Source organism: Falco rusticolus, chromosome 8 (genome assembly GCF_015220075.1).
Source record: "Falco rusticolus isolate bFalRus1 chromosome 8, bFalRus1.pri, whole genome shotgun sequence".
Taxonomy (NCBI): domain Eukaryota; kingdom Metazoa; phylum Chordata; class Aves; order Falconiformes; family Falconidae; genus Falco; species Falco rusticolus.
Window position 1 is genome coordinate 6,572,233 of NC_051194.1, and position 22,334 is coordinate 6,594,566.

The 22,334-nt window shown below is 45.7% G+C and overlaps 1 protein-coding gene across 2 annotated transcripts; it reads left to right on the plus strand.

The window, feature by feature from the left end:
- The first annotated feature begins 1,014 nt into the window (after positions 1-1,014).
- Positions 1,015-22,178, plus strand: HMGXB3 (HMG-box containing 3). 2 transcript variants are annotated; one of them, XM_037396912.1, is made up of 20 exons: positions 1,015-1,264; positions 1,950-2,097; positions 2,511-2,685; positions 3,142-3,690; positions 4,327-4,425; positions 5,936-6,067; positions 8,116-8,528; positions 8,884-9,059; positions 9,353-9,450; positions 10,002-10,100; positions 10,663-10,812; positions 13,058-13,359; positions 14,792-14,919; positions 15,752-15,883; positions 16,151-16,335; positions 16,933-17,152; positions 18,239-18,372; positions 18,778-18,894; positions 19,322-19,531; positions 20,130-22,178. In XM_037396912.1, the coding sequence occupies exons 1-20, from the start codon at positions 1,156-1,158 to the stop codon at positions 20,598-20,600; spliced, it is 4,047 nt and encodes a 1,348-aa protein (XP_037252809.1). In that variant the 5' UTR covers positions 1,015-1,155; the 3' UTR covers positions 20,601-22,178. The 2 variants fall into 2 exon arrangements, with proteins under 2 accessions (XP_037252809.1, XP_037252810.1); XM_037396913.1 differs by lacking the exon at positions 1,015-1,264 and adding an exon at positions 1,314-1,560 and having other exon boundaries at positions 20,130-20,600.
- The last annotated feature ends 156 nt before the right edge of the window (positions 22,179-22,334 follow it).

Here is a 22,334-nt window from a genome sequence, read left to right on the forward strand (position 1 = left end):
CACCCAAGAAAAGTTGGGCCAGCTTTGCAGGGTTACCACCCAGCACCCTGCTGCGCAGACATGAAATAATATGTCTTGACTCTCTGTGTTTCTATTTGTCTTTTGCACACCGGGTGAAGAACCCTAATTTTTGGGCAACATGGGTAGAGAGCCCTATTTGTTCTTTGGAGAGAAAACCGGTATTTTTTAAGCGTTCATGAAAGCTGAGAAAACAATTACTTTGTTACGTATGGAAATTTCTATTTTTCAAAACTCTGAGAAAAATGTTGATAAAAGAAATGCTGGGACTCAAAGACATACCTGGGGTGGGTCTTGCACCCACAGGCACATTTCCTGCTGGGACCTGTGCCGGGGTGGCTTCCCAATCAGCTGGCTGTGGAACAACCACCCCTCAGCTGAGTGGCACCGAGCTTTCTCTGGTGGAAAAAAATATTTTTTTTCAGCTGGATCTAAATATCAGGTTGCCACTTCATCTGCCTCAACACCGGGAAGTGGGCTGACTGCATTGGTGGGCTGACAGGGTCAAAGCTGAGGAGCACGGCTTCGTCCTGCTGCCTCCCTGCTTCACGAGGGGAAGGGCTGGACCTCTACCCTGTGCTCCGGGAGAAAAGCTGTGGGAAGCCAGACCGAAAGCCTGCCCAGCGCCGGTGAAGAAGGCAGGGACACGATGCTGCCCTGCGGAGCGCAGTCCTCGCTAACAGCGGCCCGGGACCTTTCTAAACGCGCGGTGCCCGGCCGCGCGCGCCGCCCTGAGGAGAATCGGCGGGAAGAGGGAGCGCGCGCCGCCGCTCCCGCCAACCCGCCCGGGGCGGCCGCGCGCTGCTCCCGCCCAACCCGTCCCGGCCCCGCCCAACCCGTCCCGGCCCCGCCCAACCCGTCCCGGCCCCGCCCAACCCGTCCCGGCCCCGCCCAACCCGTCCCGGCCCCGCCCAACCCGTCCCGGCCCCGCCCAACCCGTCCCGGCCCCGCCCCCTCGGCCGTCACGCCGTGACCCGGATGCTGTTGCGGGCAGCATTTCCGGCGGTGGCGAGCAGCCGCCGAAGCGAGGGGCCCGGTGCTGTCCCGCCCCTGACGCGCGGCCCGGGCCCGGTCTGGCAGCCGGCCCAGCATGCCGGGGCGGCCCGCTCCGCCTAGCCCGCCCGCCCGCTCTCCTCTATGCAGCTGGCCCGTAGCTCCGGCGCTGCCTCCTCCGCGCCGCTGCGCCCCGGCTGGGACGTGACCGCAGCTCGCTGCCTGTCCGGCCGCTCATCCCCGGTGCTGCCCGGTGAGGGAGGGAGGGAGGGGAGGGGAGGGGAGGGGAGGGGAGGGGAGGGGGGGCAGGTTCACCGGGGCCGGAGGCGGCCCCGCCGCCCCGCTTCACCTCGGGCGCTGTGGAGGGGACAGGACCTCGGTTTAAAGGGCTTTGGCTTGCCTGGGGTTAGAGGCTGATTGGGCCGAGGTGCGGGTCGTGCGTGGGCCGCCCGCGAGCACAGGTAGTGTTGTTGTTTATCTACTGAGGCGTCTGGTGTGCTCTCTGCCGCCCAGCACCCCGGGCGCTAAGCGAGGAGCCCCAGAGATGTGGTAAGTAAGAGGATTATGAGGTTTCCGTGTTTATTCAGCCTCTGGCCTTGCTTTTGTGAGTGTGGCTGTGATACCTTGTAGCTGGACACCTGCTTGCTGGGCGTAAGGCTTGTTCTGGGTTACCAAACTTATCCGAGAGGTTCCTGGGGAATGGCAGCTTTTGCGTGCAGATGCAGCATGTTTGCAGGGAGCTGACGGTATTGAGGTCATAGTAATAAAGATGGTTTTGTCTGAAAATAGATAAATAGCTAACATGTAATTATATTGGTTAATTAAAGTCAAACTTACATGCCAATGATGCTGTCGGTTTACAAAGATGATTAAGAGCCATTTTTGCTGGGAGAAATGTATAACTTGGCAAGTGTGTAACATAAAATATGTATTTTTAGCAATGGAGGCTCCATATGATGGCACTGAAGTAACTGTGGTAATGGAGGAAATAGAAGGCACTTACACTTACGCATCACCGGTGCCATCTAAGAAGAAAAAGAAATATAAAAGTACTGGTGATCATGGAGAAAAAGCCAAAAAGCCTAGGTAAGTTCCTTCTGTCTTCATTTAGCTCCTGTGTAGGGTATGGGAGCAGTTTTCCTTGTTTCTGATGAGACTGAGCTTTGCAGTACACTTGGAATACTCCATGATGTAAAACATCAGAGATATAAAACATTAATTTGACCCTTTGGGGCTGCTCTGACATCCTTGTTTCTACAGGTACTACCAGTGCTGGAGTTTGTATCCTCCAGAATAATTTACCTTAGGTTCTTTTTGCTTGCTTCAGAGGTTCTCCTCAGTATCTTCGTTTTCATTTGATTAAAAAATTCATTTAGAAGTAGAACTGGATGTAATGTGCTTGTCATCTGACCTTGAGATGAACATTAACATTGTGGATTTCTTTGTCCAAAGGAGTTTATGTAGAATGGAGTTAATATTCTGTTTTGTGGTTGTTTCAGATCTGCTTACCTCCTCTACTATTATGATATTTACTTGAAAGTACAGCAAGAGCTCCCACACCTCCCTCAATCTGAAATCAACAAAAAGATCAGTGAGAGCTGGAGGTTGCTCAGCGTGGCTGAAAAAAGCTATTACTTGGAGAAAGCCAAGCTAGAGAAAGAGGGATTGGATCCAGTAAGTCATCTTTCTGGCAGTTCTTTGCCATGTGAAGAGGCATTTAACTGCTTACACAGCACTGTGTGTGGGAGAATCATTTAACTGCAGATTCCAGTTTGTATTTCTGCTTACAACAGCCTACAAAGAAGCAGTGTGCGAGGCCACTGCCCCTTGTTTTTGCCTTCTGTTCAGTCGAGGGATAATGTTTTGAAATTCAAGATCGATATGTCTAGTACCTGCTGATGGGAATGGTAGTTATTTTTGTGCCATTTCATCAGGGTGGTAAAGTTTGATTGATGGTAAAGTGTAAAACCAGGGCTGGGAGGGATTCTACAGGCTCTGCCAGGTGGAGAAATTCCCAGCAGACTGTGTCAGGAAACTGTTTGAACTTTGGGCACTAAAATAGTACGACTGAGAACTGAATCTGTTCCTTTTCTCATATTCATTTATTCCATACTCTGATTTTGCCAACAGAACTCCAAGGTGTCCACTCGAACTGCAGTAGTTCCAGACATTCCAGGTTTCCGTAAGATTCTTCCTCGCTCAGATTATATAATTATTCCCAAAACCACTCTTCAAGAAGACAGGAGCAGGCAGTCACTGGAACGGTGCGTGACACAGGGTCAGGCAGCACCCGAAGGTTTAACAGCTTCCACTAACATCACAAATGTCTCCCGTGATGCTGTCCTTCCTGTGGACTCGAGCCATGTTGGCATTTCTGAGCAATGCATCGCCATTGAAGGACTAGCAGAAGAGACTGCTTCCTTTGGTCAGCCAGATGCTGTGGAAGAAGCGGTTGCGTCAGAGGTTCTCTCTCACTATGTTGGGCCGGTGACAGAGAAAGTGGCTGGAGATATCCTCTTGGATGAGGCTTCTTTGGAAATAGAAGGGCAACCCTATCAGGCAGCTCGGGTAGTTATTGAAGAGACTCTAGTCAGTGGCTCCACAGATGTCTCCAACGGGAGCATTGCTGTGGCCCGTCCTCAGGTTTCAGACGGTGTGTCTGTGGTGACTGTGGTGAGGGTAAGTTTTTCTAGTGAGACTTGGGCTCCTTCCAGAGTCTCACCTGAGTCCTGTTTAACATACTTTGCTTAAGATCCTTGATGGCTGCAGTAGATCCTCTGTTGCCCAGTGTGCTTACGCTCAGTGGTGAGGGAAACAGCAACTTTTGTAACTCGGTGATTACAGTGTCTGCTTGCAGGTGCACTCTGCCATATGCTGATATTGCTTGTGTTGTAAGATGACTGCTTGAGGTTTTTTAATTGTTTCTTATAACAATACTTGAGGTGGGTTCTGCTGTTGGACTGCAAAATTTTGGGGAGGAAAAAATGTTACCTCTGTGTTCCTGATCGCTGTCTTCTCAGTTGCAGAGGGGTAGAAGGCAGTCCTTTTAAGTTGAGCTGTTAGGGATTGATTATAGAAAACTACTCTGTAAAGAATCGGATCTGCTGTTTACAATTTCAAGCTGTGAACAGTTTGGTTGTTTCCAGAGTAGACCTGGTAAGGCCATTGCTTTTGAAATGATCACTGCTCTTTCCTGTTTTCTGGTCTCATCAGTCCTTAAGACATGTCTTCAATAGCAGTGTTCATGAGAGGGTGGGACACAGGTCATAATGTCTCTTGTTTTCTGCAAGTATTTTCCCTTTGTCTTCATTTTAGGATACTGAAGAGAGTAGTTCCTCTGCACCTGCTACGCAGTTTATTATGTTACCTTTGCCAGCTCATTCTGTTGTGGAGAACCCAGCATCAATTAAATTGGTAAGAAATCCAGTCTTCTGTGATAGAAAGGCATGACTATACTACCGTAGGTTTGTCATAAAGGTGCTACAGTAGGAAGGGTTTAATCATGGTTCAGTTCTTAAAGATAATCCAATTTGGAGTCCTCCTGTAAATTTCTTGTCCCTGGTGTTATGCCTTGTGTGTGCTAATAGGGTCTCTGACTTCCTAGAGTGTCTTACTGGAGCCTGTTTCTGCTGCCACCTTTCTCAAGGAGTTCTTGGAAGCAGATAGAGTAAATAATGCTATTGCAGCACATCTGGCCAGTAGCAGTTTCCATGTTGCTCTTTTCAGGGTCTGTGTAGCCATGTATGTCCTCTACTTGGATGCTGTTTGTCTCATAAAATGCCAGAGTCCATCCTTTCATGGGCAAGAATCTGCTCTTATGACAGGAAAACATGAGCTCCCGAGTCTTACGAATGGCTGTTGCTTTGGCCACGTGACAGGACTACTGACCTAATGTTTTGAGAACCCACATAAAAAGTTTTGCAGCCCATTGCATGAGGAAGAACAATATTATTTCTCTAATCTAACCACTCCATCCGCCTGTATTTCTGTAGTCACTGTAGGACTTCATTGTACAGTCAGCACTGCAGCTCCTTGTGTTGTGTAAGCTAGCATCAAATCCTGTTTTCCAAGTCTTCTGTGCTTCTAGCTGGTGAGACGCTTCAGATATTTATAGTGGCAGATAGTGTGATATTCTTCCAGGTATCTTGGGGAGAATGGAAATATCTCAGTTTTTTGTTCCTGAGAAGCACCTAACTTAAATTGTCTCATTTTTTTGAGAGGAGCACTTGCATTTTCAGAAGAAAATGTACCTAGTTAGGGACTTATAGCACAACAGCTCCCTTGGGAGTGAGTACAGAATATTGAGTGGTGTTGTGCTGACAAAACCTCAATTTGTTGGTGTGGTTGTCCTGACAAAGATGACAGATTCTGCTTTAGCTGTCTTTGTAAACAGTGCCTGGTGATGCTGCAAGTTACAATAAAGCACTGAGGAGTACTTGACCACTGCATACAATGACAAATTGCGGATGAAAATTGTTTCTACTTCATGAGTGCTTGTCTTCAAGTCTTGTCACCCTGTTGACATGAGTCTATTAATCACATCTTGCCTCACTGTGGACTACTGTTTGAATCATTTTTATACCATCTTACTGTGACTTATTCATAAGAGAACTGTTCTAGCACTGTAAATGCGAGGTTCGCTTCTCCAGTAGGTTATATGCATTGTTCATCTGCACTCTGCAATTTGATCTGAATTCTGGTGACACTGGAGATTTGTATAGACTGAGCATTGAGACTCTAGAGTAGTTATGGTGCTTACTCATGGTGATCCAGGTGTGTGTGGGCTGATCAGTAAAAGGAATCATAGTGGAAGGCTGATGATTTGCTGAATAACACTTGTGCTTGTAAGGAAAGAGGGAACAATGAGCCTAGCTTTGTGGGTTTTTCAGTTCTGTAGGAAAATTCTTGACAACTTTTGTTTCAGACAACCACCTATACTCGCAGGGGACATGGAAATTGCACCAATCCCGGCTGTTCCTTCACTTACGTCACCAGGCATAAGCCACCAAAATGCCCAGCGTGTGGGAACTTCCTGGGAGGGAAATGGATCCCAAAGGTAAATTTGCCTTTCCTTCCCCAATTTTCAGACGAAAAGTGCTGTTTCTTTGAATGCCTGTGATATTTCTAGACCTGTAGATTTGGAACAGGAGGTCAGATATACCAGAACTGATCCCTGCACTTAGGTTCCAGTGCTTGTGCTGGGGCAAGTACCATTGAAGAGGACACTTGACCAAGGTGAGACAGACCTGAAATCACCACACCTTGGGTAAAGACGTCACTTGCAACGGTGTCAGAACAGATGGGGCTGCATTCAGTAACTCTCTGTCATTGAGAGGATACACTCTGCCTGCATTATAGTTCCTGTGGCTGGGAGGCATTGCCTGTTCTTCCTGCTGCAGCTCTACCTAAGCTCAGGAACTTGGTTGAACTATTTGTTTTGTGGTAATTTATCTGTTTGAAGTTCTTCTACAAGTGGAGATTTCCTGTGGTCTTTCAACATTGGTTTTTCAGCAGAAAGAAGGAATAATTCTCAACTATAGTAGGTGTGTGATCCTTTGGGAGCTAGGTAATGAAGTTGATCTAGTAGAAGCTGAAGTGCTGTTGGCTCATGGCCATGTGTCTGATCATTCATTATGTTGTGACCTTTGACTGTAAGGAAATTCCCAGCTGTTGGTGGAGTTGTGAAATTGAGTGGAAAAGTCTTTCTCCACACAATACCTATTTTGCTTAAGTTATTGGCATTTTTACTAGTTGTATACAGCAAAAAACAGTTGTTCCTTAGACCTTGGCAATGTCATGGTAATTAATCTGCTCTGAACAGCTGTGTGTTTATTACATTTGTCTGAAACAGCTTCTCAAGCACAAGTTAAAGGATGTTTTCAATATGAAAATTTGCACTGACATTCAGTGGCTTTATGTGGATTTGTTCTGAACCTTCATAGTTCTGTGTCTAGATCCGTTAAATGTTTAGGGGCAAGAACTTTTTCAGGCAGTTTACAAACTCTGTAGTGTCTGAGCTGATGGCTGGCTTTTCTGCGTGGTAGGATACAAATAGTGATGATGGTGTCTTAGTTTTTGTTCTGTAAACCTGCTGAAGTAGGTAGATGGCTAACTGCAAAAACATGTTTCTACCAGAGTATGGCATGCCTGCTCCTGTTAAATCCTACGTTAATTAGAACTGAAAGGTTTTAGAGGAGCTTTCTTTCTGTCTTCCCATTTTCTTCTGCTCTTCTGGGAACACATTTGCATAAACAGTTCCACTTGTTTTTATGGTGTCATGCCTTGGGGAAAAACATGCACCAGCAGTTTTATTTTAACCAGTAATAACATCAGTAGAACCGAAACTAAATATATACATACCTTCCTGTTTTGTAGAAAGGAAGGGACTTGGTTATGTCTGTTTTTAAAAGTCTAGATTATCCTTCTGAGATTGAACTCTATAGAGAGCTTAGAATTAATGTGTTTATTGTGCCAGAAACTCTTGGTTCCATTTCTGATACCTTCTTGCATGTTACCAATCCAGTGTTGCATCATGCTTTTATTGACCTCAATTCATGCCTTCTGTAGCCTTAGTCTTGAAGGTAACACTTTTCTTAAAAGTCAAAAAGCCTTCCTGAGTAATCCTCTGTTTCCTGACTTGCCAAGTGCATGTTTTTCTGAATGCATGTATCCAAAAGTTGCAAGTTCTCTATCTAGCTCCCTTTGGTTCCTGAATAGTGTGGAAGAACAGACGGTGTGAGAGAGCTGAAGCTATGCAAGGGGAGTGTAGGAGGTGGGTCCTTCTTACAGAGGGTAGTGGGTGAGTTTGAGTTGATGCTAACGACGGTACTTGAGGGAGTTTGAGAAAGACTGATTCTTCAAAGTAAACAGTGTCTAAAAATAATACATGAAGGGCCAGGAGGCTAGATAAAATGTTAACAGGGACTTTGCTGTAGTAGGAGATGATGTCTTCCTGCTCTTGTACAATTCATTGCTTAAATACTTAGAATTTTGCTGTTTTGATCCAGCATTAAATAGGCCATGGCAAACCTGGCATATGTGAAGGGAGCTTACTTATCTGTGAAAGCCTAAAGCTCTGAAATGTGACTATCTCTTTGTTTCCAGGAAAAGCAACCAAAAAGCAAATCTGAGCCAAATTCAGGCACCTCTCTTAAAACTCCAGCAGCTAAAAGAGGTCAACAGTCAGCATTTATAGAACCAGCAGCTGTTAGTGAGAGTACCTCCAAGTCGGCCTTGGAAAGCTCTGAAGCTGTCAGCCAGCTGCTGAATGCTGTGCCTGTTGGAGGGCAAATGCAGGAGATGGAGTGGGAGGAAGTGATCATCTCTGAGGCTCACATTCTTGCGAACAATGTGCCTGCTGAAGACAAACGGAGTGCTGTTGGAGTGATGCTGGGTCAAGAAAGCCAAAGGCTAGGAGACTGTTCTTCAGAGCAGGCAGAAAAAGAGAGCGTAGGGCTGGGGATCCCACCATCTTCCGAGATGCTGAGTCCAAATGCCTCTGCGAAAAAACCAACGGGGTGAGTCAGTTTTCCATATGTTAGGGGAGTGTATGATGTCTGTTGTGTGCTGATGAGGCTAATCCAAGAAATTGAAGGCTGTTGGCAGTGTTTCCAGTAAGACCTGTTCTGTTTGCTGTCTGTTTTGTGCCAGTTCAGGATTGTTCCTTTGAGATTTTGTCCATCAGAGCTAATTTTTTTTAAGTGACAATTAATTTGTAGTCACAGGGCAGATGTATCTTTAGCACTTTTTCATCTTTCTACTGTAATAGCTGTGATTATTGTGCTAATAAAGCACAGTTCAGGGAAGAGAAGAAAATTGAAACTGAGGGGGAATCAATGGAATATTTTTCCAATTGTAGCTCTTGTCTTTCAGAATCGATGCTCCAGCTGCCGCACACAAAGGACAAGAAGTAAAGAGTAAACCAAGACCCAAGCCCTCCTTGCTGGCTGCAGCGAGACCCATGCGAGCCATTCTGCCCGCACCAGCCGGCGTGGGGAGAGAAGCCAGCACTGAGCAGCCTAGCAACAGACAGGCCTTTGCGAATACCGGTAAAAGCAGTATACTCTGGTAGGGTTTGGGAGCGGTTGTCTTTCCTCGCTATGTTGAAGTGGTCTCTGTCAAGTAATAGGTTATGTCTGGAGGGGGACAGTGGCCTATGCTAAGAAAAAAACTCTTCTTGCTCTCTAACTGAGAGTAAATCGCCCATGAAACACTTACTTGGGTCATCTCAAGTTCAGAGAAAAAAAAAATCCCACATGACTATGGTGGCATTTACCAAAGATGTCAGGACGAAACAGGACCTGTTTTCTCCTAACTTGCTGCATCCCTTTCCTTCTTCAAGACAAGCATTCCCCTGTGAGAACATCAGGCTTGAAGCCCAGTACGCTGAAACAATTGGGCCAGTCAATTCTGCAGCCACCAAGTGCAGAGGAGCGAAAGGTACCTATGGTTTGTTCTTCAAATGTATATTATTTTCCTGGGTGTTTTTTTTCCCCACAGGATGAGGGATATGACCTGAGTGGTGAGAAATAGAACATTAAAATGTAGCAGCTTTATGGTGATAAAATCTGTGACTGACAGTTTGTATGATATGGCTCAGAAGTAGCATGAATGCTAGATGGGTGAGTGTAGGAACTGAACTGGGAGGTGCTGTTGGACAACCTTTCTGCTGGCTGCTTTGAGAACCCCTCAGCTACTTCCAGAGGATGTTCTGAGGATCTACTAGTGTTTTGATAACCTGAGGTGCAGTACTGAGTCTTTCACCTGTGAAATATGACTGAGTATGCCAAGGTGCTGAAATGCTTCTGTTTGAATTGTAATGCCTTAGTATGCAAAACAGTGTGTTGTAGTCCTCTAATATTAAATGAACATTAATTGATTTGGGGGGGGGGGGGGGGATTGCTAATAGTTATTGCTTACAGGCTTACAGGATGTGTGTATTTAGTAGTAGGTGTCTTATGGGTGTTGCTTTTTCTGCTTTCAATCTCTAGCTCCACAGTGCTTTGACCAGCAGGGCATCTCAGGTGAAAGTAGTGGAGGTCAAACCAGACATATTCCCTTCCTACAAGTACAGCTGCACCGTAACTTTGGTGAGAATCTTGCAGTTGCTCTGATTTACACGGTAGGGAGTGTCATGTCTGGGGTGAGACTGTTCTGTGACTTCTGTTTTACTGACTTGCAGAAATGTATCTCGTATTAAATGTGAGATGATCTGTAGTTTGTATGTCACCTGTTGACCTAATCCAGGGTGACTGTACTGTGTTGCAGTCCTGTCTGGGGCCTTGTTAAGAACCAGGTTTTTTTCTTCCATGTCTTAGTGTAATCTCCATCCCCTCTTGAGTTCAGTGGGGATGATCAGTGGTTTCTGAATGAATTTAATGTGTGTTTCTGGTCTCTGGAGGTGGCCCCAAAATGTTCAAGTGCTAGTTAAAGTGCTCTGTGCAAAGTGACAGCGCCTGCTATTTGACCTTTAAACAAGGTGTTACAAAGTGGTGAAAAAACATGTGATATTCAAGCAGACTTTTCTAGAATCTTGTTGGCATAGAATCATTTAGATTGGAAAGGACCTTTAAGATTGTGTCTGACCATTAGAAGTCTAAGACATCTGAAAGTCAGGGTCGGCAAACGGTATTTTTTTTCTGTGTCATTCAGGATTTGGGATTGGCAACATCACGTGGCAGAGGGAAATGCAAGAACCCCTCTTGTAGTTACGTGTATACAAACAGACACAAGCCACGAATCTGTCCAAGCTGCGGATACAATCTTGCCAAAGATAGAACTGAGAAAACGGCAAAATCCCTGGTAAGGTTCGGAATAGTTTGTTTTATCAAATGGCTATTGTGGGGATTGGCAGGGAGGGACCTTAGTTTGCAAATGCCCATGGGAACATAATCTTTTTTCATGATGGTAAGCTTTCCTAACAGAGTAGTGTCCTATTGAAGATACTTGTGTTGATGTTTGTGCTATTCCAACTGCTGCAACAATGGTGCTTCAGGCTGAGAATGAGACTGAGTGCGCTCAGTTCTACCACTGGATGTCTCTGTAGCTTAAAAATGCTTACGGCGTGTCGGTGTATACTGGGGAGATCACCCCTGAAGACACATTTGTTGTGTCAGCTTTGTTGACCTTCAGACTTCATCCAGGAAGCTTCCAATGTGCTCTGCTTTGTGACCAGGTTGTAGCTAATGTCAATTAAGTTAGTGCATCTTAATTAGAGCTTCCTATTTTTAGGAGTTTGTAGTGCAGCTCTACTTCCAGCCTGAATTTATTTCTGGATGTATTTTGTTTCTGTTGTAGAAAGATGTTTTTCAGTTATCTGGTGATCTGCATGGATGTAAATACAGACTTCTGGGTTTCATTTGTTTGGGTTTTCTTTTTTGCATTTGAAGTTTCAAAGGTTAGCTTTTCTCATATGGAATTGTTTTGTTTGTGAAATTAAAAAAAAAAAAAAAGAGTTGTCCTGTCCTTAGCTGAAATGGCCACTCAGCATACAGGCAGACTGCGTTTCAGTCTGTGTGGTAATATGACTCTTCCACTTGCTCTGTTTTATTTTGAAGAACATAACTTTGTGTAGTGTTTTTTTTTTTTTTTAAAAAAAACCAAACAAACTGAAACAGCCTGTGTGAAGTACACGTAAGCAGCTGTGTAAGGAACAGCAGCATGCTTGGCTCAGCTTGCATTTTGAGAGGCATGTGGCTTGTCTCTTCCTCATTTAGTTTTTTCTTATTTTCTGGTTCTAGATGTGTTTAACATTCCTATCACACAGTTCATTGTTTTCTCTGGGCTTTGGACCGATCATTTATCTCGCTGTTAGACTAGACAGAAAAACAGGTTGAAATATTGGCAGAAGAGTTTAAGTGATTAAACAGATAAGCCTGTTTGCATTCTTGCTATTCTTCTGAGCCGCCTAGACTTTGGCTTTCCTGTGCTTGTGTGTTTTGTCTTGATGTCCTGGCTTTGGCTGGGATAGAGTTAATTTTCTTCCCAGTAGCTGGTGTAGTGCTGTGTTTTGGATTTAGGATGAGAATAATGTTGATAGCAACAACTAAAACATCAGCGTGCTAAGTAACGGTCAAGAAGTCTTCAGCTTCTTATTACTGCCCTGCCAGCAAGAAGGCTGGGGGGCACAAGAAGTTGGGAGGAGACACAGAGAGGACAGCTGACCCAAACTGGCCAAAGGGATACACCATACCATATGATGTCATGCTCGGTGTATAAACTAGGGGGAAAGCTGGCTGGGGGTTTCTGCTCAGGAATTGGTTAGGCATCGGTCAGCTGGTGGTGAGCAATTGTATTGCTCATTATTTGTTTTATATATTCTAATTCTTTTATTGTTAGTATTCTTTTCCTTCCTTTTCAATTAAACTGTCTTTATCTCAACTCATGAATTTTACTTTTTTTTTCTTTTTGAGATTCTCTGTCCTATCCCATGGGGAGAGGTATGTGAGGCAGTGGTTGTGTGGTGTTTAGCTACCTGCCAGGTTAAACCATGACACTTGATCGCCTATGTGTTGGGGCAGGGGGTGTCAAAGGACTATAGCTGATCAATTCTAATTTATTAGTGTACTCTCTATATCACAGCACCTAGTTCTCATTTAGTGCTTGTTTCCTGTAGCTTCTGGAGAGGTGTGCAGGCTCCCATGGCTGGCTGATCATGTTATACAAGAGAATGTGCCTGATAACCTGTGGAGAAAAGGCAGTGATGTTTTCCAGGATTATTGAGGTGTTTATGTTCCTGTTGGTGGTTGTCCTCACCTTGTTGAACTTCAGTCCCTGCACTAACAGTCCAGTTTAATGGCAAATCTGTGATGGTCTAGCACTATAATAGGAGTTCCTGAAAGGCTGGGCTGTAATAAAGTATTTTTGGTGAAGTAACTTAGGCTTGACGCTACTGTCTGGAGTCAAGGATTGATCAGTGGAGTAGAAGTCAAGTCTGCTGGGTACATATGTTACTGTGTTTCTGCTGCCTTTTATGACTTTGGGCTTCTCAGTATTTCATCCCCATGCTTGCCTAGTTGAGTATGTGAGTGTTCTACTTGCTTTCTAGGAGGTCACTCCGGGTCAGTCTGATGTGCTGAACACCAGCGAGCCCCTAACCCCATCCCAGAAAGAGATCCAGCGTCAATCCACCCTGCAGCTGCTGCGCAAGGTAATGCAGATCCCAGAGAACGAATCGGAACTGGCTGAGGTCTTCACGCTCATCCATGAACTCAACAGCTCGCGTCTCATCCTGTCCAACGTGAGTGAGGAGACAGTCACCATAGAGCAGACCTCCTGGTCAAACTACTATGAGTCTCCATCTGCGCAGTGCCTCCTCTGTAACAGCCCATTGTTCAAAGGGGGACAGAAGTAAGATTCTGTTTTAGACTTGTGACTCTTTCAACCTCGTGTTGGTATTCTATGTTAGAAGCGTGCCTGAAATAATATTTGCTTTAGCGTCAGTGCTGAAGCTGGTGTAAGTGACAATGAATAAGCTACATGTGTGTGAAAAGGGTTTAGCTGCTTAGCAGTAAGCTGATTCTGTTTCTCCTGTGCAGTGTAGTTTGTCATAGTTACCATTTCTGTTAGCAGGAGAGCTTGATCAAAGAGTGACTGCTAAGTCTAGTATTTTTTTTCTTGAAACAGAGTCTTTTTGTTAGTCATCCCTTCTTTGTTTTCCATTCTGATGTTTTGAGGCTGACAGAGGCAAACTTGTGGGATTGTAAATGTGCATTATGTGATCTCCCTTTTTTCTCTCTTCCTGATCTGAATATTTCCTGTGTGGATGCTTATGGTGTTTTCGTTCTTTTCATGGCTTAGTGTGGGCTTGAGTGAATCCTATTTTTGAACAAATATCCAAATTGAAACCTGAAGGACTTTCAGAAACTACCACTGTATAGGCTAGATTACCTTAATTAGACTTTTATAAAAGCCTGTAGGATATCTTCTCACTGGGTTTGCCAAACATCCTCCTGTTGCTGAAAGCATAAGCTAAAATGTTTCTCACAGCAAAATGTTGGGAAGTTTTGTGTTGTGTTTCTTTCTTCAATGATAAAGATTTTCTTGATACCAATGATGGATGTTTGTTTTGGTCAGGCTAGTACTAATTGAGATTTTTCCAACAGAGGTACTTTTTATACTCAGTAATTTTTGCAGAACAGTGCTGTCTTGCATCCTGTCTGTCACTTGTGACTTACCAACCTGCACATTGTAAATCCTTGCTTCTGTGCTGGGCTGCTTTGCAATGCTCTGTGTGTGGGACTCCCATGTGTGCCTGCGTAGGCTCTAATTAAACCCCTGCCAGTGGGAGGGAGCTAGCTTTGACTCTGATTCCTATTTTCTCAGGTGGATGGCTATATTTCTGCCACTAGGGCACAACTAGCATTTTCTTGTCTGAACTTCTTCCTCGGCAGCTGTACTGTAGAGGAGCAGACCTTTCTGAATCTTTGTGTGTGCAGGGACAGGCTGTCAGGTAGAATGTGTTACTAGTCACCATTTGTTGTCCTACAGCAATAGGGCAGCAACAGAGCAGCTGGGACCATAGATTTTCTCCACCGTTCAAATACTGTAGAGCTGGAGAGATACTGTAGTGCTGTTAAAAGAATGTGAGCGGTGACCTGACTTTGCCGGTGGAATCCATTTTAAAATGTAAAGGGTTTTTTTCTCTGCTGTGAAATGATGTGAACTGGCTTTCACTGACATACTAATGAGCTCAATTCGACTAGAACTTTTTAAGTTACTGCAGGACTGGACTGAAAAACCTGTTGGCTTGGCTCTCTCAGTTTTCTTTTGTCTGTTACAGTTCCCTTGCTGGTCCTCAGGAGTGCTGGCTGCTGACAGCTAATAAATTACAGGTGGTTACAGCTCAGGTCAAAGTGTGCTTGAACCTGCAGTGCCTGGCTCTCCATAGCTTCACTGATATTTACACAGGTAGGAAAATGTAAGCATACCAATGTAAGGCATGAGTACAGTCTAAACCAGGGGTCCTCAAACTACAGCCCGCGGGCCGGATACAGCCCTCCAGGGTCCTCAATCTGGCCCCTGGTATTTACAGAACCCTCCCCCCCCGCCCCCCGACGGGGGTTGTGGGGGGAAACCAAGCAGCCGCAGATGACTGCCTGCCACTTCATCCGCGCGCCGGCCCCTTGGTTAAAAATTTTGAGGACCCCTGGTCTAAACCCTTCAGAAGCCTTGGGGCTGTGTCAGGGCATTGTCTTTGCACAGAAGAGCCTATTCCCTTCCCAAGTGTATTAGTTGTGAATTATTTTTGACTTGCACTATTCTTCTGCTGCTTCTGCAAGTAAATCTGTATTTGTGAGGAAAAAGATGTGTGAATACTTTGTTGAGGAAGACTGTGCCTTGCTTCGCTGATGTAGATCCCCTCTGTGTAAGTGGTAAACGTTGAGTTCTGCAAGGCAGCCCCTGAGAGCGTAGTCAGAGACACCTCTGCAGAGTGGTGTTTCTCAGTGTTGACTGGTGAGATGTGAGTGGCAGTCGCCGTGGGCCTCCTGCAAGGCAGCGTGGAGCTGAGGAGATGGATTGGCTGCTGTTCCTTGTAGCTTTTTAAATGTAAAGGCAAGTCTGTGAAAGGAGCTCATCTTGCTGATGTGCAGAGGGAACAGTCCCAGAAGCACTACTCACATGTTTCCATAATCCTCTGAACCATGCTTGTGTGAGTATGTTGCCTATCAGTAAGGAATATCTTTCTTTGTGAGGAAGATCTGGAACCCTACAGATAATAACAGTCTTGTTTTAATTGCAGGCCTTTTCAATGTGGGTAACAAGCTGCTAGTGAGCTTGGATCTTCTGTTTGCAATCCGAAACCACATTAAACTTGGAGAGGATCCCAGAGTGGCTGTTGGCAATATTCTTGACTCTGTTCAGGAGCAAACTGGTGGGTTGTCCTTCTTGTTTTTTTACCATGACACTTCCGCAAAACTGTGACCTGCTGATTGTTAGGTTATAAAAAGGCAAACCTCACCTATTGTAGTGTGGTATGTTTCTGTTAAATCACTTCCTAAACCCAACAGTACCTCTGTGACCAGTTCTTCGTAATGATCCTCTGGAGGACAGGTTTGATTTTACTCTGCATATAAGAGTTCTGCTACCTCCACTGTCTTTAGGAAGTGAAAGTTCTAACAGTGGCATGTTTACTTTTCAGAAAAAAGCCTGAGCCCTGATGAGCAGGTTCAGCTCCAGGAACTGCTGTGCAACGGCTACTGGGCCTTTGAATGCCTAACAGTTCGGGATTACAATGATATGATCTGTGGAATCTGTGGCATAACCCCCAAGGTGGAAATAGCCCAGAGGAATGTGGAAAATGTCCTGGCACTGAAAAATACAGAGGTAGGCTTTTCACAGGCTTCACATCCTGTTAGTGTTCAAAGCAGATCATAATGACTTTTGCTGACTCTGATCTTCATAATGCACGGTAATTACACGAGACCTCTGTGAGCAGTTTTCTGCTGATGCCTGGCAAGAGGATGTGGCTGGAGTGGTGATGCCTGAACTTCCTCTTAGAGGTGTTGATGTATGATTTGGGGAAAACAAGATACTCTGTCCCTGGACCACAGCTTTTGTCCAGCAGCCTCTGACAGCTGGGACCTGGAATGAAAGTTGCTAAACTTGGCCATCTTGCCTTGACACAAAAGCTTTTTTTTTTTCCCAGCAGCAGTTTCCTTGAGGTGCTGTCTTTTCTAACGAGGGAAAAAGTCCTACTAGTAGTATGCAGCATATCTGTCTTTTATGTCAAATAAATGGTTTTGACTCTCACTCAATGAAAAGTGATTGTGGGGAACTTTAGGAGCCTGAAGCCATCTTGTTATATTTGAGCTGAGCACTCCCCTGGGTAGCAGTCCTCATGCCTTGAGAGAGGCTGACACGGAACTGTCAAATGAATTACAGTTACTTGTATTTGACCAGTGTGTTTCTTGCTTTTTCTAGTTTACTTGGCCAGAATTCTTGCCATCGAGTGAAGTGAATGCGGAAGACTTCTGGTCCACAATGGAGACAGAGGTGATTGAGCAGGTGGCTTTTCCTTCTAGCATTCCCATCACAAAGTTTGATGCCTCTATTGTTGCTCCTTTCTTCCCTCCACTGATGAGAGGAGCTATGGTGATCAATACTGAGAAGGACAAGAACCTGGATGCGCAGCCAGTGCCAGGTAACTGCTGAGGTTGTGCTTATTAAGGGAGAGTACTTAATGTGGTGGAGACTTCAGTCTTTTAGTGTGATGTTTAGAGTTGAGAATTGATCGTTGTGTGACTCTTGAATTTGCTGAGAGAGGGCAAGAACACTGGTGTGAGTTCAGCTGTTCTCAGGATACTTATAGCTTGAGCTTTGGCCTGCCCAGTGAAGCTTGAATGCACTGGTGTGCTCTGATGCATTTGAGACATGGGGGACATGAGAGCACTGCACCCCAAATGAGATATGGTCTGATTGCAGAAGGATGCATGCACAACTTGAATGCCAGCCAGTATTTGTTTCGTATTAGACTGATACTTGGACTGTGAAAGCTGCAGACAGTGCTTGGTATCTCAGTACCACGATCTCAAAAAAGGGTGTTTAAGTTCTTGCAGAACTTGTCAAAAGAGTAGGAGATGGATGTGCTAGTTCTGTTGTCACCATTCAGTATATCCAGAGCACTGACTGCATGTAACAAGAAACCATGAGATGAATAAGCTCAGATATGAGAGAGCTAAATTTAGTTAGCACCTGGTTCCCTTGACAGTTCGAGTATGAGGTATAAGAAGGAAAACTGGCTTTGCAAGCTGAACGAGTATATGAGTTGGCTTTGCAGACAGGGCTGCAGGTATTGATGAGCTGAACTGCAGAAGGGCTACAGGGGCTTTTGTGGAAGTGGAGCTCCAGAGAAAGAACCAGGGAGGAGATGTGAAGGGTAAGCCTGGAGCTGCAGTCGGGAGGCTGCAGTCACATTGCTCTGTGCTCTTCTGTCACTTGTTTATCCTCATGTCAGTCCAACCAGTCATTTGAAGGTTACAAACAACAGGGCAGACAAGTTAAGTGCTCATGGAGTCTCCAGCTCTGCTGGGTTCAGTCTGGTGACCTCACTAGCAGAGGGTTGCGGAGAAGTGTGGGCTGTGACGCACTTGTGAAATAGGACTGTTCGTGGCTTTCTCTTGCCAACAGTTGGTTGTGCAGTCTCTGCTTCTGTAGTTTTCAGAAAAAAATATTTTGGTGACTTCCCTTCCTGAGAATGAGTGCTGAGACTTGTTTCCTGCCTTTGCAGGTAATGGGAGTGCCTTGGTGAGGCTCCTTCAGGAAGAAATCTTCAGGCTTGAGCTGATCAGTTCTTACAGTGAGGAAGAGCTGCAGGGCTTTCTAACACAGTGTGGCATCCCCTGGAAGGCTTCAGATACAAAGGTAATGGCTTGTTTGCCCACATTCAAGGCCCGCAGGAGTGGAGCTGTTCCTCCCTGACTTTCCCTCGTTCACACTTGCCATCCTAGATAATTAACGTCTCATCTGACTACACTAAGGGCAGGGGTGGTTTTGAAGCGAGTGCCTGCAGATTATAGGGTAACTTACACATGGTGAAATAAATTGAACCTTTGTGGGCTAGAAGAAAGGAAGCCTGTAATTACCTTGTCACAGGCTCAGCATCGTGTAATTGCTTGTCATCCTCATGGTGCTGAGGGTGGGATTAGGAAGTTATTGGATGAAGTGCAAATTAGGATTTAGGTGACCTTGCCTGCAGCATTCTCCCTCTCTGGAGGAGTCCGTTACTTTTAGCCACATACAGACTTTCTCTGGGCCTGTCTTTTCTAGGATGAGCTCTGCTACTCCCTCCTGGCTCTCTACGAGTTTGTACAGAATGGGACAAGCATCACACCAGCCTCTACTCATCACACAGGAGGGAAGATCTACAAAGTTTGTCCACACCAGGTAAGGGCAGGTGGAGTCAACAATCTTACCTTGCTATTGACGACTACCTGACTTACCAGTGTGGAACTCCCTCATTAAATCGAAGCAGTGGAGTGGGCCTCTCTGAGCCTTGGGAATGAAACACAGTGCCTTGGGGGCTTGGAGTAGGAGCGGTCCTGCAGGATATTTCAAGACTGACTAGTGATCTGAAGCCCAGTTTTGATGTTGCTGCTGAGGTGGAATTGAAAATCACCTCTACCTGAACGAGATAATGTGAACATGTATGAGGAGGAAACAGAGTATCTTTAGAGAACGTAGCTGTGTGGTTACTGCATTGTCTGGAATACCTGAAAGGAAGCTTGAATTTATTTTTTTTTTAAGACTGAGTTTTTTTTCCATAAGCTTTCAGTGTTACTGTAATGTTTGGTCTTAATCCTTTTCTTTCCAGGTTGTGTGTGGCTCAAAGTACATAGTAAGAGCAGAAAATGCCCGGGATCACGTGGACTTGTTGGTTTCCTCACGTCACTGGCCTCCAGTGTATGTTGTTGATACAGCCTCTTCAGTGGCACTGTGTGCAGACATCTGCTGTCCTGGCCTGACTTCCCAGATGTGGGGGAAAAACCAGGGCTGCTTCTCTGACCCCATGGATCCTCCAACAGTAAGTTGTGCCCACCTTTGCACTCTGCTATGCCTGTCCGATATGGAAAAGTTTCAAGTGAGATTTAAAATAAGTAAATATTTTTTAACAAAATTATGTGTAACATGCATTGTGCCTCAAGATAATTTGACCTACTGAGCATCTCCTGATTCACAGCTTTGCCAGTGTGTAGCTTCTGAGCATAGTGGAAAGCTTTTCATGTTGCTTGGGGTATTGTGTTAGGTTCATGCTCTGTAATAGGAAGCGCTGTGCTGGAGGTGCATTGTAACAGTTCAAATCGTGAACTTTGGAGTGTGTTGCTTATTTTGACACAGCAACTCAATTCTCTCAAACTGCAGCTATTATTTGAGAAATGGGAGAGGAAGAGGGTTGTAGTGCCTTGGGATTATCTCTGGGGGCGTACAAGTGAGGAGGGAGTGTACAGCACCACCTTTGTGGCATTTAGGGGAAGCCTGAGCCAGTTAGCCCTCCCTCTGTCGTGTGTCGCAGTGCTGGCTGGAGTTCAGCCAAGCAGTAATTTTGTCATCATCGTCTTAGTTGTGGGAAAGTTGCTTCTCGTTCTACCTGGTCTGTGTCTCTCTCTCTCTCTCTCTCCCAGTATGTGTCCTGCCCTGAACTGCTAGACCAGCACTACAGCGTAGACATGACTGTGGCAGAGCACTCTGTTCAGCACCCAATCACCAAGTCATCAGCACGCCGGATTGTTCACATGGGTTTGGAGCAGAACAGCCACCAAGATCCAACAGCTCGGCATCACTGCATCTCCCTGTGCCGAGAGCTGGAGCCTTACAGCGCCATCATTGCTGCTATCAATGACAGCAAAACTAGCAACATCCGCCAAAGGCCCATCACCTTCGACAATGCCACACACTATTACCTCTACAACCGTCTCATTGACTTCCTCACCAGCAGGGAAATTGTGAATCGGCAGATCCAGGAGATTGTACAGAGCTGCCAGCCTGGGGAGGTGGTAATTCGTGATGCTCTGTACCGGCTCGGAGTGGCTCAGATTAAAACGGAAACAGAGGAGGATGAAGAGGGGAAGCAGGAGGATGATAGAGGTTGCTGAGTAACAAAACATCTTGTTGGTTTGTCCCCGGTTGTGTGGATGGGTGGGCTGGGCCAGCTTCTGCAAGGTTTGGGCAGCTATCTGGCTTAAGAGTTTATTTTTACAGGTTGGAGATGTGATGCTGGTGGCTTTGACTGCTATTAATGACCAAAGAGCTGTGTGCTTCCGTAGTGTCATGATGGCTGCTGTGAGCATGGGTCTGTCACCTGCCTTGGTGAAGGTGGCAGCTGCCTCCCCAGGTGGGTGACAGACCTGCTGTTCAACGGTGTGAAATGTTGCCCTCCCTATAACTGGTGAGTGGAGAAGGGAGAGGCACTGCTGGTAGACGGGGAATATGCATGGTCAAGTACACAGGTTTTTTAATTCTGAGTCTTGCTTGCTGACTTCTTTGTGTGTATTGGTGGTAGGGCTGGGGATGTGGGAGGAGGCACAGAAGGCAGAAAGCTAATATTTCCCCAAAAACGTTCTGAATAGATTAGTCTAGGACACTGACTCCTGCTTGGAAATCTTGCAGAGGTCTTGTATGCATTGGCTGCGAGGAGCCTTTAGTTGAGGAGGAGGAGGAGCCATGCAGCTTTAACAAGCTGTATCTGGGGAACCTCCATGGAGACTGCACTCCTGGGTCCAGGATCATGGATGCTTCAGCTGCAGAAAGTTTCTACAATTGTCTGTCCCTTCACATAAGCACTAATAATTTAGAAGCTGAAACATGCAGTGAGTGAAGTGTGTTCTGTGTGTTAAGGTAAGAACTGACTGGGTGAGCCTCAGGGGAACCAAGCTCGATGGAGGGCTGTATGACCACTGCGTAAGGTGGGGGCTGTGGAAAGGGGAAGGACGCTGAAAACTTCTGTGCTGTCCTCCTGGATGCTTCTTTTTTTTAAGCAGCTTCATTCTGTTCAAGGACTTGCATTTCTTTGTCCTGCCCTTAGAACAGAATCATAAAGGCTGTCTGTGGGTTCAAGGAAAAACGAATGCAGTGTCACCAGAGCGAGCAGGGTGTGGTGTTCCATCCTCAGAGGAGGTGCTGGGAGAGCTGTATCCACATGTGCAATTTCAGCACTCTGTCAGATGTCCTATCTGCCTTGCCTGTGTCCACACAGTGCTGTGTGGGGTAAAGAAGTCTCATGCTGCCCAGGTTGCTTTATCAGCTCCTTGAAAGGAGGTGGGCTGAGACCTCTGCCCCCACAGCACAGCGGAAGAACGCCTTGGGCTGCAGCTGCTGCCAGCTCCCTTCTGGCGTTGCTGGTGATGAAGGTGGACGGATGTTTGCTGTGACCTGCAGAGGCGGGAAGCAGGATGCTAGCCTGCCAAGTCACTGTCCAGGGAGTTTATTTTGTCTGAGTGAGCAGTGGGGAAGATTCAGAGGCTTGTGGTGTGGTTGAAAACTCCCTTCTGTGAAGGGGAACCTATTGAGTACCATACTGTTAAAGTAAATGTATTAAGTCTGAGCAAATGCAGTAATCATGGCTTGGGGTTTTTCTGTTAAGAACATTAACTTATTATAAGAGACATTAGTGACTTTTTTCAGTCAGTGATAAAGTTTAATAAATTATCTCCAATTTTTGGGGTGAAACTGTGGCCAAGTTGACTTGGGTTTTTTGTGTACAAGATCTGGAGGACTGTAGCAGGAAAGGGCACAAACAGTGTGTACATGTATACCAGGATTCCAGTCTGCACTGCCATGCAGTGGGGAAAGGCCTGGTATTCTTAGAAGCAAGGTGTTCTGAGAGGGAG